Source organism: Aedes aegypti, chromosome 1 (genome assembly GCF_002204515.2).
Source record: "Aedes aegypti strain LVP_AGWG chromosome 1, AaegL5.0 Primary Assembly, whole genome shotgun sequence".
Lineage (NCBI taxonomy): Eukaryota > Metazoa > Arthropoda > Insecta > Diptera > Culicidae > Aedes > Aedes aegypti.
The window spans coordinates 23,001,628-23,023,959 of record NC_035107.1 but is presented as its reverse complement, the minus strand read 5'-3'; the positions used below and the strand labels follow the sequence as shown (position 1 = coordinate 23,023,959).

Sequence of the window (22,332 nt, the reverse complement as noted above, 5' to 3'; positions counted from 1 at the left end):
CATTTTCTCGAAAATATCCATTTTGTAAATTCAGCAGATTTTTCTGATTAAAATACCAATAGCGCACTGCAGTAGTATGTAGCAAATAACTGCTTGCAAACAATGTATTTCAAGTGCATTAATTAACTTTAATTTTGCAAATAATGATTTTTACTTTTGCGCGTTAAGCCTTAAAACTGGTTCTGGACTTAGGTTGGCGGCTTTTTAATTTTACTCCCAGTTTACAGCCGCCCTCCACCCTTGGAAAACAGCGCTCACAGTCTGTACTTTTTACCGCTGGCGCCAACTGTTAGTTAATAACAGTCGTTACCCAAAATACAACATCTTTTAACGTAACTTTTTAACACATGTAAATTTGATATTTTTTAAGAGTGTAGGTAATTTGCATTTTTTTAGACATTGTGACAGATGCTCTTAAGAGTCAGATACAGAAGTCCTGTGAATTCCAAATTCGTCAACAATCTGCTAAAGCTAAAGCGTGATAAAATGGAAATGAAAACCGTGCATAAATCGAGAGTGATAAAGTGGCGCGAGATTAAATCGAACCATGCATGATATAATCGAGAAATTACTGTACACACCTTTTTTTATGAAGAAACATGTGAATAGTTCTTTTTTAATCCTCATCACGAGACAAAAATGCAAAACTTTTTAAGTAAGAATCGTATTATTCCTTCTCATCATCGCCGATCAAAGGTGACTCCCAGATTTTGTTCCTCTTTCACTAATTAACACCCTTCCCGTGGTGATTGTGGATATGCAGAGGTATTTTCGGTCTCTAGAAGCAACAATCGTTACACACTTACATTCCTTCCCCATGTCAACTGACTGTAAGAACTTGGAAGACCGCCGTTACTAATCAATAATATAAGAGCTGCTTTCATGTATACTTCGAAAGCAAGCGGAAAGTCCCATTGCATATTCATTAGGATCGAAGTGCAATTCTTACCAGTTCCGATCAATCTTGGATTAGCAACCATTCACATGTACAGCTATGCTTTACAGTTTTGAATGCAAAAACGATGAACACTCGGAAATAAAAAAGTCACAGGAATTCTGTGACAGAATTACTAAAGTTTATGCATTAATGACTATTTTCTATCTGCATCTCTTTTATTCGGCTCCATTCAGCAATGCTTCAATCCAGGTGAATTGACAAATAGGAATAAGACTCCCTGCAGAATGATAGAGAGGCAGATAGAAAATAGTCATAAATTACTACAATTTAGTATTTCTGAATATAGTACAAACTGTTCAGAATATGGCGCTGTCTATAATATGGAGGTTGTACGGTACTTTCTAGCATTTTTTTTTGTTTAGAATTATTACCAAAAACGACTCCAAAAATCAATAATTACTCTTGCATCACCCAAATTCCTCCAAAACTTCATATAAGAGCTTCTCTGTGAAAACTCTCTACAACTATTGCTAACAGCTAATGTTAGCATTCTTTTCAATATAAGTTAAAATATTTTCTAGAACTATAAGAAAATCATTCTTGAGTTTCTCTAGCGATTTTCTTCCAAAAATACTTTAGAAATTCTTTCAGAAAGTTCTCCAATCAGGATTCTGTCTATGAATATCCATTACCCTACCTAGACTATAATTTGGTTCTGCACAATACTCAAAGAACAGTGTTAAAGCGGGCAGCGTAGCCTATTCCGTCTAAGTATTGGCAAAAGTTGAGGTCAAATTTGCAACAAATGCGTTCAGTATTGGATTTATGGAATCCAATCAGTAATATCTAGAGAAATTTACATTGGATTGTTTAAATATTGTTTTTTAGATGTATTTATACCTAGATACATTCATATCTATACGATTCATTATCGCAAAAATAATACCCAAAGAAGGCATTGGATGAAGTCTTGAAGAAATCTCTGTAATATTTTCCAATGTATTTTTGAAAGAATTCCTGTTTTAACAGTTGGAGGAGTTCTGAGAAAAAATATTCTAGGGAAGTCGCAGGATTAATTCTTGGATAAATCAAAAGGAAGTGGTGGGGATTGCTCATCAAACCTTCCGGTCCGCCTCATAGTTACGTACTATTTGGTGCTGGGTGTAGTTCTTGTTTTTCCAGCTGTATTGAAAAGCATGAGCCATAGTCTTTGGCATACAATTGGATCTTTCTTTAGCAGAAAAGAACCGAAATGTCTATCGACGACCGGTGATTGCTAGCAGATATAGTGGAGAGCTTGTCTTGATACGTTCATCGCTTCAAGCTAGTTGAAAAACTGAATACACTGATTGCCTGTCGATCAGAGCCGAACTAGGCATAGATCGTCTACATACATCTGAATCTACATGTCTCCGATGTATTACATCGTTCCAGGTGGGAGTTATCTGATATGTGAATATGGTACCATAACAGAATTTTTCATCTGGATGAAGTGATAAATCATAATATTCCGCAAACTGTATCACACATCTACAGAATGTATTGCGTGAAGTTAAGACATAGCAGAGTATTGGGTACATAGGACCAAGTCCCTGCCGGGTAGCGCGAAACTGATGAGCGATAGACAATAGAATCAACAACACTGCCATAAGGGATAGTAAGCATGTGACTATTGTCGAAACTATGATTAGGAGGCAAATCAACATCCCAAGATCAATTTTTTTGTTACAACCCAATGTAGGTATTATTAAATTAGGCTGTAGAAAATGATAAATATCTGATCACTTATGAATGTGTTGCAAGGTAATAAATGCTCGTAGTCTGTTTTCTTCGAATACATATGTATAAATTGTTAAAATTGCCGAAGCATACGCGGAATTTATTAAACGGATTATGAAATTAGGACTGAAATCATAATGATGATAGATTATCAACTTTCCTTTCGTCGTGCTATTTGTTACCGTTAGAATCACCAAACTGATTGGTTTCCCACTACATACACCAATACAACTGCACGAAAACTGAAGTATTATAATCGCGCGTTGAAACTTATTCAATATCCATATATTACATTAATAAATTCTTGTATACAGCTGGTATAAATAACAGAATCATCAACAGGAAAACAGGATGCTTGTTTTATTAAACATACTCAATCTGCACCTAAAATCTCGGATCCAAATAGTTTTCTAAATAAAAATTGTGTCTAAATAAAACGTGGAGGCCAACAAAACATAATTGAGTAGGAGTTTACAAGTTACTTAGGGCTTGAAAGCACATGAAAAGCAGTTTAAATTAATCTATTAGTAGATCAACACTAATGCTCACATTTTTATATTCTCATTTCATCATGGTCCTCATTGCTCGAGCGGAGATGAACACCCTGGAGATGGAAAAAATCGACAGCGCTACGACAAGGAAACGTAACAGATGAGAAACTATCGATACATTTATCAATTATAAAACCCCGTTTTAATGTTAACACTTTGTTTCTGTTTTTTTCGTTTCAGCAATCAAACAACCGAACCAACTCTACTATCTTTTCATTTCTTCTTCGTTATACTTATAGTCCCTCTGGCACTGAACCGAGTGGTGCGCCTTCCGCTTTTATTAGCGCTGTCTTTGCTGTACGTTGAGCATGGTGTCGGAGGTGGTGTGCTCTGTAGAACATCTGATGTGCTACACGGCGCGCCACTTCCGGCATTTTGTTTGGCGTGCGGGATGGGCAGTGCTGGTGATGAGGTGGAGGGCGCTATTCGGTTTAGTGCCAGAGGGACTATATCTATTTAATGTATCTGAAACTCGTGGGACCGCTTTAATTCCGGCGCCTGCTTGTGGAAGAACCCGGTGTGCTAAACGGTATAGGACATGTTAACGGGGGAGGCTTGGTAGGTCCTCACCCAGCCCGTGTCTAGATTGGCGGACAATTGTCTGCCAGGGTGTGGATTGAGCAATTACAATTACAATTACAAGTCACAGGATTAATTCTTGGATAAATCAAAAGGAAATGTTTTATATAAACTTTATTGGAATACTGGGCAACGGCTCCCATCTGACACCTCCTAGCTACGGTTATTCCAGCATATTTTCTCCAGTTTTTTTCAGCCATTCTTCTAGTGATATCTCAGGAGATTTCTTCTGGAATACTTCTAAAGACTCCTTCACATATTCCTCTAGAGATTCCTTCTTCAATTTTCCCAGGAATCCAAAATTTCTTTATCAAGTTTCCAAAGGATTATTATAGGAATTTCCCCAGAATTTACTTCAGGAAATCCTTGAGCATTCTGGAACTACTACCTCCCGTCCACAGGGATAACTCTAAAAATTTTCCTAGGGACTGTGTCTGCGTTTTTCAACTATTTTTCCCCAAACTCCTCCAACGATTTCTCCAATTGTTGCTTTATGAAATTTTTCAATGATCCCTATAAGAGTTCTTCCGAGAAAATCATCAGAAGTTAATTCCTGAGGTCGTCTAGGAAATTCGTTTACGAATTTTCCCGGAACAAAAATTGCTCCTGAAGTTTCTAGGCCGATATTTTCAGTTAGCCTTCCAGGTATTATTTCAAGAAGCCCATTAAAAACTGTGAAATTTTCTTTCAATAATCATCTTATCGAATTATTTAGAAAATCTTACAAAAGTTCGTCAAGAGTACAGGAGTTTTTTTTTTTAAAGATCCTTGCAGGAGTTTATCGGAAATTTCTACAGAAGTTTCACCAAAGATTTCCTTCCTCCCTAGTTTAAAAAAAATCTATTTCTTAACAAACATTGTTGAGGTCCCTAGAAGATTTTTTTAGATGCACTTCTCTTGGGGACTTCTCTGGGAAAGTCCGTGTGGCTTGTTTATGTATGAGCACGACTTGGTAAATGCGTTTTACTTAAGCGTTTTTTATCAGTTTTAGATTGATTTTGAATTGTTTTTTTTTTGTTGATCGGTCAATTGTTTCGTGAGTTTTCTTTGACGATTTATTGGAGTTCATAGTGATAATAGTGTGTTTGCTGCTTAAAAGTAGTTTTTAAATAATTTATTGTGGTGTCAACAAAGTCAACTAGTATTGACTGCATCGGTGTTGCTTTATTACAACAACTCGTATGCAACATTTCATCAATCCATCCCGTGCTTAAAAGCTTCCATTGTGCCTGAGTTCAACTTGCTGCATATCCAAAGGCGTTTTCATTTTTCCATCGTACAGTGAAGATCCTTTGAACATTTCTGTTGCCGTAATAGTCACTACGTTGGTTCGGAATATGGCCTGCAACATTTGCCAAAAAGTCATTTCAGATGATGACGGAGTTACCTGCCGTGGTTTCTGTGGGAACTCTTATCATATGCTATGTGTTAGGTTGGACCTTTCGCATGAAGCATTGGAAGCTCACAAGAAAAACCTATTCTGGTTTTGCGACGGAGTTGCCGATACGTAGTCTAATGACGGCATTCAAAAATTTGCTCATCACTGTAATCACGATATTGCGCATGAAAACGTTACTCTTCAGCTTGAGCTTGAGCTTGATTGGCCGCCCGTGGATGCACTCCAGTATCGCCAGATCAGCTGCACTTACACAAGGAACCAACCGAATGACTGCTTGGGACTAACAGACATCCTCAGTGTATAAGTGCTGGTGATCTTCTATTTTTAGGCAACAATGGCACCTGCCACGTCAGAATGCAGACCAATGAGGGGAAGGGGGAGGAATTGATGATGCATTGAACTGGCTCCCACGTAGACCGTATATTCCACTGCATCCACGTCAGTTCATGCGGGAGTGTATGGATTGGGGGAAAGGCATGGCAGAGAGGTTTGCTTTTGTGGTTAGCAGACTGCCTATGTATCAGGCGTAAGAAAGGCGTGCGCGTGGAAGTAGGAAGCGTTAGGGAAACGGTTTCTTGTCCGTCTCTGGTTCTAGCGTTTGCTATGAACGAATAGTTTGAGTGGGATATATTTAGAATGGAAGATAGAGGCAAGTGAGAGATATACAACTACAAAGTACGAGGAAAGGGACGGGCCTGGGATTGAACCCATGACCTTCTGCATATGAAGCAGAAGCGGTAGCCATCAGACCACCAACCCCGTCTGCGCATGAAAACGTTACTCTTCAATCACTTAAGGATGATATTTGTGGACTGAAAGAAGTCGTTAATGCATTTACGACCAAATTTGAATCCAAATAGCTCACTCCGTCCTTGCGTGCACCTCGGCGATGGATTGCTGACACATTACCGGTTCCGAATACGCCAAAACGAATACGCGACGATGGACCAATGAATCAGCCTAATGCAAAGCCATGTAATATCCGTGGAACTAAAACTGCATCCGAACTTCAGACGGTTGTACCCCCCGCGGATCTGCTGTGGATTTATCTTTCGGCCTTCCATCCGAGCACTTCCGAAAATGACATCGTCAACCTCGTGAGAGAATGTATGGATATGGGCACTGACGCACAACCGAAAGTTGTAAGACTTGTTCCGAAGGACAAGGATCCAGCAACATTATCTTATGTTACCTTCAAAGTGGGTGTGAGCAAGGCGCTTAAGGAAATTGCTTTATCTATGGACACGTGGCCTGACAACATCTTCTTCCGGGAATCCGACAATTCTTTAAACAGCAATCGCCGTGTGTTACGTATTACTGCGAGCAACAGCCAATCCGGCGGGGGAGGTCGATAATGTCATCCCTAGATCCACATGTACCTGCTTCCGTTTTCAACTCAGAACGCACTGCCTGTAGCATCATGGAAGCCCCTAGTCCTCCCGACACAGTCGCGCTTCCTGATTGTTCCAGCCATCGTAGTCGTTCTGGCCCTGTGGTCGAGGATGGTGTCGGGGTCTTCCAACCGGTTATCACAGGCAAGTACACATTTCATACGGAACGTCCACAGCTTGAAAGTCTTCCGTATTCCAGCACATCAATGGTACAAGATCCTAATGCTAGTCCGAACCGAATCGTCTATACATCTACGCATCGCTCCTCAACAACCCTAGGCCATTGTCCGCGCTCCTCATCTACTGCAATTATTCCGGAATGCACAGCCCAGAATACAGAAACCTGCACTCATTCTGTTTCGACGTCGGGATCAGCAAATATTTCGTCGAGCAGTCGAACAATCTCCGATAATGCGAAATTAACCGTGTACTACCAGAACGTACGATGCTTGCGCACGAAAATCGACGATGTATTTGTAGCCATCTCCGCAACCAATTACGATGTAATCGTTTTAACTGAAACGTGGCTTTCCGACCCGATTCTTTCGACGCAGATCTTCGGGGATGCATATACTGTTTTTCGAAACGATCGTAATGTACGAAACAGTCGTAAATCTCGTGGTGGAGGAGTTTTAATTGCTGTTGCACGTCACATTAATAGCGCTGCTGACTCAACGCCAATTGTTGATTCTCTCGAGCAACTTTGGGTCAAGCTAAAATTCACGAATTTTTCAATGAGTGTGGGGGTTATATACTTGCCACCAGATCGCAAATCAGACTTGGACAGTGTTGACAATCATGTTGAATCTATTGGAGCCGTTCTGTCTCACTGTCAAACCAACGATCACGCTATTCTGCTCGGTGACTATAATCAATCGGGCCTTGTTTGGGATTTACACACCGACGATCCTCCTAAAGTTGACGTATTGCGGTCGCACATTTCTCCAGCATGCGCTTCGCTTCTTGATGGCTTCAATCTCCACGGGTTGACACAAATCAACACAATATTTAATAGGAACAACCGCCTTTTGGATCTTGCCCTAGTGAATGATACATCACTAGGAAATTGCACCTTATCCGAAATTGCCGATCCTCTTTCCACGTTGGATGCAGATCACCCCCCGTTTGTAATAGAACTAGGTCTAACGAAAACTTAATTTGACGATTCGCTGGACCCTCCTAGCTTGGACTTTCTCAGAGCAAACTATTCAGGTTTAGCTGAAGCACTAGCGTCAATTAATTGGGCGGCCGTTGACTTTGATACAGAAGTCGATGAAGCGGTCCAGATTTTTTCCCGCGAATTACGCAGCGCCATGGCTGAACACATTCCTTTACGTAGACCATCCTTAAAACCTCCATGGGGGAATTCTCACTTGCGACGATTGAAGCAGGTTAGATCAAAATTACAACGCAAGTACCGTAGGAATCAGTGCCCCGTTAGTAAACAGTTGTTCAACCGAGCTAGCTATCAGCATCGAATTTACAGTCGGTTCCTCTACAAGCGATATACTCAACGAACACAACAAAATCTGCGAAGAAATCCTAAGCAATTTTGGAAGTTTGTCAACTCAAAACGCAAAGAAAAAGGCCTACCCGTTGAGATGCATTTGAAAACCGAAGTAGAAAGCTCTGCAAGGGAAAAATGTAACCTGTTTGCGTCCCATTTCAAAAGTGCGTTCAACAATTTCGTATCTTCCGCCTCACAGATTGAAATGGCATGCAGAGATACACCGGAAAATGCTTTTCAAATGGAACGGTTCCAAATAACGACCGAACATGTGCAGACTGCAATCTTGAAGCTTAAGCTCTCTTATGTCAGCCCAGACGGAATTCCGTCGTGCATTTTCAAGAAGTGCAGCGATGCCTTGATCCAACCGTTGACATCGATATTCAATGCCTCATTGCGGCAGGGCAAATTTCCTACCAGTTGGAAGTCGTCTGAAATGTTTCCAGTGCACAAAAAGGATGACAAGCGCAATGTTGAAAATTACCGCGGTATAACATCACTGTGTGCCTGCTCCAAGATTTTCGAGATTATCATGAATGACATGTTGTTTGCTTCTTGCAAAAACTATATCACCCCAGATCAACATGGGTTTTTTCCTAAAAGATCAACTGCCACAAATCTTGTCCAGTTTGTTTCATTCTGCTTATGTAACTTGGACTCTGGGTCGCAAATAGATGCAGTATATACGGACTTGAAATCCACCTTCGATCGTGTGGACCATGGGATACTACTCGCTCGACTTGAGAAACTTGGCGTCTCACGTGATCTCGTTCACTGGTTCAAATCATACCTCACGGATCGTCAACTCACAGTTAAAATTGGATTAGACTCATCCGAACCGTTTTCCAATTTGTCCGGAGTGCCACAAGGGAGCAACTTGGGTCCTCTGCTGTTCTCCATATTCATCAACGAGCTTTCTAGTGTGCTACCGCCCGGATGCCGTTTGTTCTATGCAGATGATGTGAAGTTATACATGATTATCAGCCGGCTCCAAGACTGTCTTCATCTTCAACAGTCCATTAATCACTTCGTCGACTGGTGCAACAGTAGCTTGTTAATAGTGAGTCTACAAAAATGTCATGTTATATCATTCCATCGTAAGCGAACGCCCATCACTTTTGACTATTCCATCGCTGATCAACCTCTAACCCGTGTAACCGAGGTTCGTGACTTAGGCGTAACATTAGATACTGCCTTAACCTTTCGGGTGCATTATAACGATATGATCTCCAGAGCTAATCGGCAGCTCGGGTTTATGTTTAAAATAGCTGACGAGTTTCACGACCCTCTGTGTTTACGATCTCTGTATTGTGCACTTGTTCGGTCTATTCTGGAATCGAATGTTATTGTATGGTGCCCGTGTCAATCAACATGGATCTCTAGAATCGAAGCTGTTCAACGAAAGCTTGTGAGATACGCCCTACGTAGCCTTCCATGGCATGATCCTACGAATCTGCCAAGGTACGAAGATCGCTGCAGATTGCTAGGTATCGAGACGCTTGAGCAAAGAAGGAATAATTCACAGGCTGTATTCATTGCAAAAATCTTGTTAGGAGAGTTGGACTCTCCTGAAATGCTGAACCGCATCAATATATATGCTCCAACGCGGGTGCTACGACAACGTGGTTTCCTAATGTTGGAATCCAGAAACACAGGCTATGGCTCACATGATCCTTTAAGATTTATGGCAGCAACGTTTAACGGAGTGTACGAGTTGTTCGACTTCAACGCTTCTGCTGAACGTTTCAAACGAAGGCTTCGGGAAATGAACCGTTAACGAAACACCGAAAAATTCATCAAATTACAATGTTTTTATTCTTTTTATAGCACAAAACTGTTTATTGTTAGAATTTAAGAACTATCTGTTTGTTGTACTGTAAGTTATTTGTTCTTAGTTTTATGTTGTATTTGTATTTTTTCTCTTTAAAAGATGTGAGGTTTTTATGCCTATTTGGGCAAGTCAAACGATGTGGCCAGCTCAAATAGGCTTTTCCCTGCCAGGCTTCATAAGGACTTTACGTCCGATGAAGGTTAGAAACAAATAAATAAATAAATAAATACCTGGAGGAATTTTTGCAGAACTCTTTGGATAAATCTCATGTGTAATATCTGTAGGTATTCTTAGAGAAATTCCTGGCTGTAATAATAAAAAAAATAAAACAAAACAAAACGACAATTTTGTAGGGAATTCTAAGAAATCCTTAAAAGAAGTTCTAGATACATTTCTGTTTGAGTTTTTGAAGAAACGAAAATCTTGGGATTGATACCTCGTAGAATGTCTGAAGTTATCCTAAAAATAATCCAAGTTGATTTCTTGAACTAATTTCCGGAAACATTTTCGGAATAAAAGCTCATAGAAAATCATGAAAAAATACATACAGTAATTGTTGTAATGTAGCAAGGAATAATAAAAAAAACTAAGAAATATTCCTAATAAAATGCCTGAGCAAATTTTCTCGTAAATTCTCTTTAAAACTTTTAATCCTTTGTTGGTTCAATTTTGTTTATATTTCGGTTCTTTTCTACCTTAAAATTATTTCCTGTTCGGTCTCTTCTTTAGGCATGAGTTCCTATATTTAAGAAACTTAGTCACTACCAGCCCTGCAATTAGCATCGAAAGGAACAGAAATCCGATTGAAATTGCCATACCTATATATCGGTTCAATCTACTAGTCCACACTTGAGGATCGCGAGGGAATTCTCAACGCAATCATGCTTTTCGTCAGCTCGAGTACTTAACACCTCGCAGGGCCACGTCTGATGATATACTTACGCGTCCTCCCACTTCCCGGTCCAAATTTGCCTCAAACAGTTTATTAAATCCATTATGGTCTCTGCCTCGAAGTTCGAAGTGTTGTTGATGAACAGTGTTCTAATTATAGAACCGCGCGGCCAGTTTGTATGTTTTCGCATGCTCATGACGGCAGGAACCATTTATCTGCTGTTCTCCGCTCCCTTGCTTCTTCTGTGGCAGAGAACACGGTACTTTCTGTCTGACGTCGTTGTTTGTAGGGAACTGGTGTGCACAAACTTTGAAGATGGGGTGGGTTAATTGATATGGAAATTTAAAAATGTAACTAAGTTACATTTTACATTACATTAGCCCAATTAAATCCTTCATGGCATGGATTTTTTTCGGATTATGGACAACAAATCAAATAACAAAAGGTTGAAAATGATTTTCTTGATGAGAAATTTTCTCCTCTTTAAAAAAAACCTTTCAACCAACAAAAGCTATTGTCTTTTAACCTTTTTCGTAGATTTTATTTTTTCATAGCCTTTTTAGTGCCTTTTCCTGATTACCGTTCTACGCCACTGTGTCTCCCAACCACCCAAACGTAATTATAAAGCTTAAGCTGTATACAATTCTCTCTCCTCCACTCTGCTGACCGACCGACTGAACCGAGACAGGAATTTCGTGTTGTCTATACCATAGATATCTTTCTTAAACCTGTATAACACATTTCTCACTTTTTCAGTGCTTCCGTACGCTCGAGATTGATCACATCACCGCCAGAAACCAGACCCATCCCAACCCTGGCCAACGGGGAGATCACACGATGATGGTGGTGTCGTCGATCGTCCGGATGAAGAAGGCATTGCGCGTCGTCACCTGGTAGGGTTCGGTAGCGAATTGGCCTCATCAACCGAGGGCTGGAAGGAAAGGACGTTCGATAATCGCCCGCATTTCTAGGAAGAATAAAGATATTAGGTGATAGTGCGATTCGCTGCACAACTCAGTCAGTGTCAGATAAGATAGCGATCGCCCCACGGTTCCAGTGGTGGTGCTGATAGATAGAGAGAGAAAAGTGTTGGATGATAACGACCAGACCGGATTTGTGTGTCAAACAGGCCAGTTTGCTGCCTGGCAGTGAATCAGTGTCGGAAATTTAACGGAAATCGCGAACTGCTGAAGGTTGTGGAATTGTAGTTGCTCGTGGTAAAACTGCCAGGAATGCGAACGGATAGACGTGCGACCAATAGTGTCTTTCGAACGCTGTACGGAGGGGGATCGGCACATGGCGAGGAATTGTTCGGCCAGCGGCTGGCCCGCAGCTGCAAAGGTGAGTTGGCGTGGAAAGGGGGGGGGGGCTCTTTTTGATGGTCAAGGTTTGGCGCACTTTCATCATCATGGTCATCGTGCATTATGTGATGAGGATGGTGATGAACTCGTCCCATTTTACATGGCACGTTTGGCAATGGGAAAGATCTAGCAGGTTTAGAATTTTAAATAGCAACGACGAGCAACCGTCGTTTACAAGGTGTAATGCGTAATAAAGATACCTACATGTATCCATGTGTTTAGGAGAGAATGTAATCTTAAGACTTTGGCGGCTCGTGCGGATGGCGAGTGCTTTTTTTTTTTGAGTAGGTACGAAAATAACTGCTGGTTGTTGTGGTTAATATCGATCGTTAGCAGGAACCTGTCGAAAATACCTGTTTCGGGCAATTCATCGATTATTTATATCTACGTTTTGGCTCGCACGAATGTCTCAAAGAATGATGATTGTGTTGGAAGATGGTATCAGCTGCAATGAACAATCTACATCAATCGTTTATCGATAAATAGAATCCCTGGAACTTTTTTAAAAAGTGTTCATTCCTATTCTGAGTTAGTCCATTGACAGATTAATGATTAAATTCAATTTTATCTTGATTAATGATTATGATTCATGATTAAAATTTTTGAAGTCATGATTAATGATTGTGATTGATGGTTAAGCCAAGGTATGATTAATAAATATGATTATTGATTAAATTAAAATTTTAAATGATTAATGATTGAACTCAGTATGAAAAGTGATTATGATTAATGATTATTACGTGCCTAATGTCAAATTTGATCAAAATTTTCAATTTTAATTTTTTTTTTAATTATCATCTATTTTATTTATATTCAGAACGTCGCGACCCATTGTGAGGCCGCATTATACAAATCTTGTCCAGCACGTGTGTGGTCTTTCTAGGGTAACCAATATAATTTGGACCCCTATATATTTTGGACACCCTGGGCCATTTTCCTGCAAATTTCCCAGTTTTAATCAAGATACCAACTCAATTTGCATGCTATTCGGAAAGATATGACTATTCCGCACTTGCAGCATCCGTTTGTACATAGAAAATGTGTTTATTTTATTGGCCGGTACGCTGATCATAAGTACTGTGTAAAAGGATAGGACAAGAAACGGTCAAGGAATGATTCCGCTACCGAAATTACTTTAGCTGTACGCAGCTGAGAAGTAGAGCTGATTTCATAACGTCGGTAACGCCTGCCATACAAATCAAAGGGAGCTGTCACTTTTCCGAACGGAAAAATGTGGCGCTCAATTATTCCGCAAGTAAAAGTGACATTTCGCTCAAACTGAATCAGCTGTCAAAATTACTTTGGTAAAAAGGGGAAATTTTACTTGAGTGATTTACGTTTCAGGTCCGTACTTGGCTTATGTAAAAATAATTTAATTTAATTTGTGCATCCATGCAACCGTTACAATACGTTACACACAAAAATTGATTCCGTCAGAAATTTTTCAAATGTAAACAAAAACTTTTTTTCAAATTTCTGAACTAAAAGCGTAGAATTTCTTCGGTTTTATATTGTCAATCGAGTGATTAGACTATGGACAAGCATATTACACAACCAGTGTCGTGGACTTTGTCGCCAAATGATAAAAATGCCAATGCCAATGGTGTGTCCAAAATGATGAAAAACAGTGCTTCACAATTTAATTATTTTCGTCATTTTTTGGATTCTACATGGCCGTATGGACATTTTTATCTCGTAGAGGAAGTTTTCCTCTACATTTTGACATGTTCTTAGAGTTGGTTACGCTGTGCAATTAATTGATTGGGACAAACAACTAAAATCACTTCCTTAGGGGGTCCAAAATACGACCGTTACCCTATACCTAATAACTAACGCGCTCTCGGCTACTAGGCATTCAACAATAGAAAGCGTTGTGTTTGGATGAGCATCTCATTATTCCGAAAGAGGTTCGCTTCGCGAAAGAGGATCACGTGATTATTGAGTTGAAAACGAATTCAGGTTAGCTTCTCAGTCCATGAGTCCTCCTCCCCTACACGTAACGCGCCCTTTCTAGTAAATAGGGGGTCGCGAGTTCGATTCTCACCGAGAAGACATGTAACTTTATCGCAAATTCCACATCAATTTTCCCATTTAATCCAATTGCGAAATATATGTAATGTTTAGTTTTACGACAGTTGTTCAATATTATGTTTTTCAGTCGTCTTCTAACGAAATTCCGTAAATATCAGTCTTGCTGTTTGTCTTTAGAACTGCGGGTATCGATTCGAAAATAACATCTACTCATTTAAGGTAATGCAATTCCTTGATATTTCCAGGTTTTACAAGTTTTAAAAAATAATTCCAGATTAAAAAAATCACAAAATATACCAACGGTTAATTTTATAACACTAAAAACTTTTTTTTTAAATAATAGGTGTCCTTGAAAATAAATGTATCTAACATTAAATTTCAAAGTGTTTTTTACTTAAAAAAAAAAACAATTATGTGTTGTCCTTAACGTGTACTCACAGGAAAAAAAATCAAAGAAATTGATGAATTACATCTAATAGCCACGAAAATCAAGAATGTTTATTAAAATTCAACATTCAAAGTTTTAATTGATTTAATTATCTTAAGGTGAAACAGTTTGGAATCAACTTCTAAGATTGCACTAAAACTTCAAAGGCACAAATCTCACGAAGAAAGCATCCTACAGCAACGCACTTTTTATTTTGGCTTTGTGCACTAGCAGAAAGCTTAAAATAAGAAGATCAGGCACGTTTTCCAACTATTTCTCCAGTTTAGTGCCTTTGAAAACGTGAGTAGGGGCACAAGTCGGCCATTGTGCCGGCCATCTTTGGATTCTGAGATGTTTCACCTTAAAGTGCCTTTAATCATCAAAGTCAGATATGTAAAAATAATCTATTCGATCTTAAGGGAAATAGCCATTTTCCTTAAAATGGGATTCAGATTTATGGACATCAGCGACATACCCACAATATTTTCTGGAGGAAGTTTTGTATTTTTTTCCTATAGATGATATATCATTGAAATCAGAGCTGGTTGAAAATGATCAAATTAGAAATAAGATAACTAAACTAAAGAAATCTTAACTTCTTACCCTAGCTTGAAAAAAAAAGAATATAAAAAATTAAAAGAAACGAGATGAGAGTTCAATTTCTAAGTTGAACAGACTTCTAATGCCTTTTTTGGAATGTCTCGTGACATCTCTTCAAGAGTTTGTTTTGAGATTTTCACTAGCTTTCTAAGTAATTCTTCCAATAATTTCACTTTAGATACCTTCAACATTTCATTCTAAAATTTTTCTATTCCTACACCATTTCCATTTAGAACATCTTCAAAAATACGAAATTCCTCCTTTTTTTTTTTGAAAAATTTCTCAAATATTTTTTGCAGCCATTCAAGGAATTCTTTTAGATTGTTTTGAATTTTTGTTTCTTTATCTGGAATTCGGAGATTAAACCCTGGAAAAAAAAAACTCTGGAATGAACTTTTGTGGAAGCGTTGAAGTGCTCTAGGATAGTTGAGCCTCTAGAATTTTGCAACAGGATTCACTGCAAGCAAATCAAAAAAGTGACTTCATAGATATTTTTTATTTAAATTCATACTTTAGAAACCTTTACCAAAAGTAGAGATTTGCATTAAAATTGTGAGAAAAATGTTCTATATTTCGTGCCTGTTGTATTTGTTGCTCTTTTCCTACAAAATTTATATTTTTTTGCATAACAGGTAAGAAAACATTTTTCATAAAAGAAATTGAATGTTTTCAACGTATCAACTGCTCATGAACGACACCCAACTGTAACTGTACTTGCCTTTACTAATATGGCAATATTAAGTTATAATCCCTTGTCCAAACACGTTTTATGCAGTCCTTAGTTAATTGAATATGTCAACTAGCGTTTTGATAGCGGCTCAGCTGAAAAAAAAATCTGAGTGGATTTTGTGTCCTAAAAACGACATAGTCTACCATGTATTACTGTTTCAAAATAATTTCCCTGAGTGTAGTCAAAATTCCCTGAGAATTCCAGGTTTTTTTCCAGGTTGAATAAAATTACCTGATAATTCCAGGTTTTCCAGTTTTTTCCGAGTAGTAGACACCCTGTTATTGTTTTATTATTATTTTGCAGATCGAGCCTTAAGAAGGATGGTTTACAAGAGCAGAGCGTTAAATTTATCATGATTGAAAACATGATGATTGAACAAAATATCATGCTGAGAGCTATTTGATTCAGATTTTTTAATCATATGTGTACCAAAAAAATTGTAAGATTGTGATGCATTCGTTGCATACTTAAAGGTGTTTAGGGCATCTCATATCATTTAATTATTGTTTTTTTTTTTATAACTCTGATTAATCATTAATCATTCATTAACTATGTGCCGAATATATTAGCTTTGTGAAGCATAGCTTGCGAAACTTCGTTTCAAGCGGATGTTTTAAGCGTTATTGATAAACTGCAACATATGCCGTTATATATGGTGTGTCGATTACCCGGGGAAAGTATTCAAAATATTGTTAAAAAAAACTAACACTTTAAAGAACAGTGTAGAATTAGTAAGGCGAGCAAACCCCGGTAAACTCTAATATGTTGCTCATCTTGTGATAATCTTGTGATAAATCTCGTTCCGAATTACAACGTCACGTATAAAGATGTTCGGGAAAATTAAGTGATTCCTTGACCTTTATTGTGCTTCAGAACACTGTAGCTGTGGAAATGCATTCCAAATGTCTATACAGTTCAATATTTTTTTTGTATAGAAAACAGAATCCGAAATAAATTTATCGATTATCAAAATAAGTTTCATTATATCTATGTTTTTCATTCATCCGGAATGGAATATTGGCTGTCTGCTGATAAAAACAATGCGTTCGGTAATAATCTTACGATTTGCTCGGTAACCATTAACGAACAGTTTGTAATATTTTGACAGCTGTGTTTTGGTTTAAATTACTGATTGTTCGGTGATTCATAACTTTACCGAAAGGATTACTGAGCGCTCAGCGGTTTATATTTCGGTAAAAAAATTACCGGAGTCGGTGAAATTTTCTAAGTGTGTATGTTTATTGTACATATAAAAGATTAATGGCATTTGCTTGCCTTTCTAGTGATTGTCTGTATTTTTTTGTAAAGTGAAATGTTTAAATTCAATTAGGGAAAGTATACCAGTTATGGCCATAGTGGTTCCCTATTTGGCCATATGAGAAATTTTGACAACTTTCACATCTCAAATCTTTTTTGATGTTTTAACGTCAAGATATATCTTAAATCTAACTTCTACAACACACAAAACTTTTCAAAATTTGTAGACATTAAAGTTATCACGTATGGCGAAATAAAGAACCACTATGTCCATAACTGGTACACCTACCCTAGTTGTTTATTCATACTCCAATAATTCCTCCAAAGTGAAAGTGAAGCACTATATTGGTAGTTCTGAAAACTAGCTTTCCATATATTAAACTTCGTGAATTTCGCAAATCAAGCCATCGAATTAATTCTCAAGGGAATTAATGAAGTAGATATTGGATTTTTCGGAAGAATTGGCTGGTTTAGGTGCATCCAGTTTGTTTTGTATATTCTGAATTTACGCTAAAGTTCAAACCAGAACCCAAGGTTTCCAAAATTTTCCGTGCCCTGGAACTATTTTAAATTTTTTAAATCAATTATAATATCAACATTAAAATATTGAAGCGCAATAAAATTGCGATGTTCGTAAAAAATGTGATCTTCTGAACAAGCTACAAAACACTGAAAATATTTAATCATTAAAAAACCCCAATTCTTTGAGAAATGTTGGGCGTAATCAGTTTAAATATTTGGTGAGAATTTTCTAACGAGATCTTTAAAAAAAATTGAAAAATATTTTTTCAAACAATGTTTTGAAGGAATTTCCGCCCTTTCTTGATTTGAATCTAGATAGCAGTAAAAACGGTTTGAGTTTAAAAATTGGCTGTAACGAAGCTCAAACAATTTTTGTATCAGATTTAATACTTTCTGTCATTTAATCATTGGCCTTTGAATAATTAACCATTAATCAATGATTATCAATCAACTTAATGATTAAATGGCATCTACCTAAGGCACCGTCCACAAATCACGTAATGCTCGAAGGAGGAGGGGGTAGGCTCGTGCGGTACGACTCAAACAAAATTTTGAAAATTTTTATACACAAAGCATTACAGGTAGGGGAGTGCTTTCCCCGGGGTTCAAAAATTTAAATTTCTAGCGCCTTGACGTACACAATGAATGAGCAATAAACATGAAAATTAATGGCTTTATTCATTATTAAAGAGAACAATTCAAATTGAAAAGTTTTAAGCATGGTTTATCGTATATAATCATCAAATGTTGAATCAAGATTAACTTCACGCTCTGCTACATTCAGTGAATATCTGCAGGCGATGTTACATCAAACGTGAACAAAACAGCGAGGAACTATTAACAGAAATACCACCTACTAGGGAAAATGGACTGATTTTCGATTTCCATACAAAGTATACAGAAATCTTTTGAACAGCTTAAAACCTAGTGCTATGTCGAATTTTGGTGATCTGTATAGGGGCAGAACATCGCCTGCAGATATTCACTGAATATAGCAGAACGTTAAGCTAATCTTGTTTCAACATTTGATGATTGGTACCACTCACATGCTTCCAACCGGGTCTTCGGATTCGGATCAAATACAACTGAGCAAATGCACCGTCTTACATGGAGGAAATATTTAAGGGTCTTTTTTACACTTGTAACGTCCGTGGATACAAAGCAAAGTCATTCTGTGATTTGTTGGATTTGGAACTTTCTTGGGCATAAACTATCATTGTTCTTGTAACACGATTTAAGACATGCAAAATTTGTTTATACATTAGAAAGCAATGTTGTAAAATTTGTTAAATTTTGTTCAATGATTGATTGATGATTGATTAAATGTTTGACTTATGATTAAGATTATGATTACTGAATAAAATTAGCGATCTTTATGATTATGATTAGTGATTAATGATTAAAACATAATATTGCAATGATTAGGATTAGTGATTAATGATTAATTCTTGATTTTTGTGATTAATGATTAACATTTTTGATTAATCATAATCATTAATCATTAATTATGATTAAATTTATGATTAATTATTAACGCTCTGTGCCAAAGTGAATCATGGAAGTGCCCAAATAGCTCTGCACCCTACTAATTGTTATCTTGAAAGTAATCTTCAAATAATTGATGAAAAACTTTTAGAAGAATTTCTTAGAAAGTTTTCAAACGTTTTATGACAACTTATGTGGAAGAAATTCTGAAAGTTATCATCAGAAGATTTTTAAAAGGGAATTCCTAAACTTTGGTTGAAAAAATAGTCTGGAAGAACTCCCGATGCTCGGGAAAAGTGATGGAGAATTCCGGTAATTTTTTTTTTCTATCTTTATTAACGAGATTTTTAGCCCTGGGCTAGTTCATCTCGGGACCAACGGCTTTACTTCCCTTCCGAAGGAAGTCGTCACTGAAATTTTTGTGACTATTTCGGGGATGGGATTCGATCCCAGGTCCTCGGCGTAAAAATAATCGCAAGCCTTACATGAGCTAACCAGTAAATGGAATTCTCGAAGTACATTTAAAACACCGGAAACGCTTTTTCAATATTTGCTAAATTTCTGCATGAATCTGTATCTTGGAATCTCAAGCATCTCTTCAGGAGCTCCTTAGGAAGATTTCCGAGGTTTTTCGTAAGAGGTGCCACGAGTGATTCGCTCAGATACTATTTCAGGGGCTCCTAAGAAAATTTGCCGGAGAATTCGTCTAGGAACATCTCCCTAGATTCCACCAAAAGTTTCCACAAAATTATTTCCAAAATATTACAAGATTTGTAAAAAGAGGGACCAAAAATTTTTCTGAAAATAATAAAATTCTTTCGGATTTCGGCAACGAATTCTTTCCACGAATTTCGCAGGAATTCGTCCAGGTATTCTTAAAAGTTTTTTCCTAGGGATTCTATGATAAAGAGAATATACTAGGAATTGATTCTTCCATTGGTTCACTTGGAGAAGTTCTGAACAATTCCTCCAAGTATTCATTCAGGAATTTATTAATCGTCTCCCTAAGATTTTTATATAAATTCCGTCATAAGTTCTTTCAGGTTTCCTTTCGTGATTTCTCCAGCAATTCGTCCAACAACTTCTACATGCACTTGCTTAAAGATTGCTTCAGAAATACGTACAGGAATTTCTAGTGAGTTTTTTGTATGGATTCTTGCATGAGTTCCATAATGTTCCATAACAAAATCTTCAGAAATTCAATTCAAGATTTCTCGAAAACTTATTCTAACAGACTCAAGTCAAAAAAGTATACAAACTTACTTTATCGATTCTACGTGTTTCGCAGACGAAATTCTACACGTTGCGCTCTGAACCAACTCGATTTTTCACTTTTAAAACGTTTAATTTCCGGATTTACAAAACGACGAAAGTAAGATTCTCAACTTTCGCAACCTAACCACTACTTTCGCCGCCCCGCTGTATGGAGAGACAAAGTGACTTAACCACGAATCAAAACAAAACACTACTTGAGCCGATTTTACACTGGTAGAAAAACGTCGAAAGTAACTGAATAAATCGGCTTATCATTTTGTAATATTTTTTTTGTGGGAATTAACAGGAACTCCCTAGTTTTTGAACGCGAGCTTAATGTATGCAAAATTTAAGCGATGTACACGGCGAAAAAAAATAAAAAGTTGATTAATTTTAAAACAGTTTTAAAAGACAGGTTGTGATTCTTCTGAATTAATTTTCTCAAAACCATATGAAAGTTACTTACGTCGATTTGAAAAAGTAATCGAGATTTCTTACAATACATACACTACCGGTTATTAATACGGACTCGCTTGAAAAAGTATTGCAACACACAGCTGAATATTGGATCATCCTTAAAAGTTTAGCATAATTTCAAAACAGGAACATTCATGATGCTATATCTCGAGATGCTGATGATCTATAATGGTGCGGTCTTAAGTAAAGTTGTTAAATAGATCAAGAACATTCGCAGAGCAAATACTTTTCCAGTGACTTGTGTCTTTCAGGCAGTTTAGGACTGATTAACTTTGTTTTCTAATGGTTCAGGTCTGATTTACTTCATGTTCAAATATGTTAAGACTGATCAATTCAATTTCAAGGGATTCTGCATTGGTATACTCAGAATTTAGCAAATCCTGTCTGATTCACATTATAATTAAGTCATTCAGGTCTGACAACTCATCTAGATCAGAATAACTCGTTTGAAATCTTTAACTGTATTTGCTTACTAGCAGCAGCGGATTTTTGTTGAATTAAAAGGTCTGCTTTCTGTCGAGAAATTTTTCCTTTTATTTTTTTAAAGAAATTTTTGGTATATATCTTTTGGCTTCTTTCTATGATCTTATGCAAAGATTTTTTTGTGAGTTCCTCCAGGACTGTCTACTGGAATTCCTCCTACATAAATATCTGGGGAATGTTTTTTCTGGAAATATTCCAAAGCTTTCTTAACATATTCGTTGAACGATTGTCAGTGCCGTAGCGTGCGGTTGGCCAGGTTGGCACCCGCCAAGGGCGCCAGCCTTTAGGGAACGCCAAAATGCGTGACATACTTGGTGAAATTTTGGAAGTTACATATTTAATAACAGCACTTCTTAAAAAAACCTAAATGTAAAAATCAAATTGTGGGTTCTAGAAAGTCATAGCAGTGTAGCAGTTTGTGAGAGTCATTAATGTTTTTCTCTGAGTGTAGCGGTAGGAGTGTGAATTGTGCTGAATAGTTGAGAAGGAAGTTGTAGGATGGTCGAGATTTGTTGAGCAGATGACATCCGGTACGGACAGATAGAGAATAGCCAGCAATGATGTATGGCAGACATTTTTATGATCGGAAAAATTTCGTTTGAATAAAGTTAATTTGTGACGAAAACGTGAAAATTCGGATGCTATAGCAGTAAACGTGCAGCTATTCAGCAAGAGCATGATAAATATCGTCGGTTCCAGATTTGAATGCCGACCGAAAAACTTTTCAGATTGAAAATTCTCTCGATTCATTACTAAATTATTTGTAACAAAATGCATTGAAAGCTTTTTAGAAGATGCTGAAAGTTTAGTTAGGTAATTAAAATCTATCTAATGCTAGGGAAATGATTTGTAGATTACTTTATCCAAAAATCATTATC

At 37.5% G+C, this 22,332-nt stretch overlaps 1 protein-coding gene across 1 annotated transcript in view; it reads left to right on the top strand.

Moving 5' to 3' along the window:
* Positions 1 to 22,332, top strand: part of LOC5566179 (DDB1- and CUL4-associated factor 6) — a 57,254-nt gene that overhangs the window by 11,458 nt on the left and 23,464 nt on the right. Inside the window, exon 2 of the mRNA XM_021839137.1 lies at positions 11,584 to 12,168. Within this exon, the coding sequence (XP_021694829.1) occupies positions 12,060 to 12,168 (109 nt within the window). The 5' untranslated portion in view covers positions 11,584 to 12,059. The remainder of the gene's footprint in view (positions 1 to 11,583; positions 12,169 to 22,332) is intronic.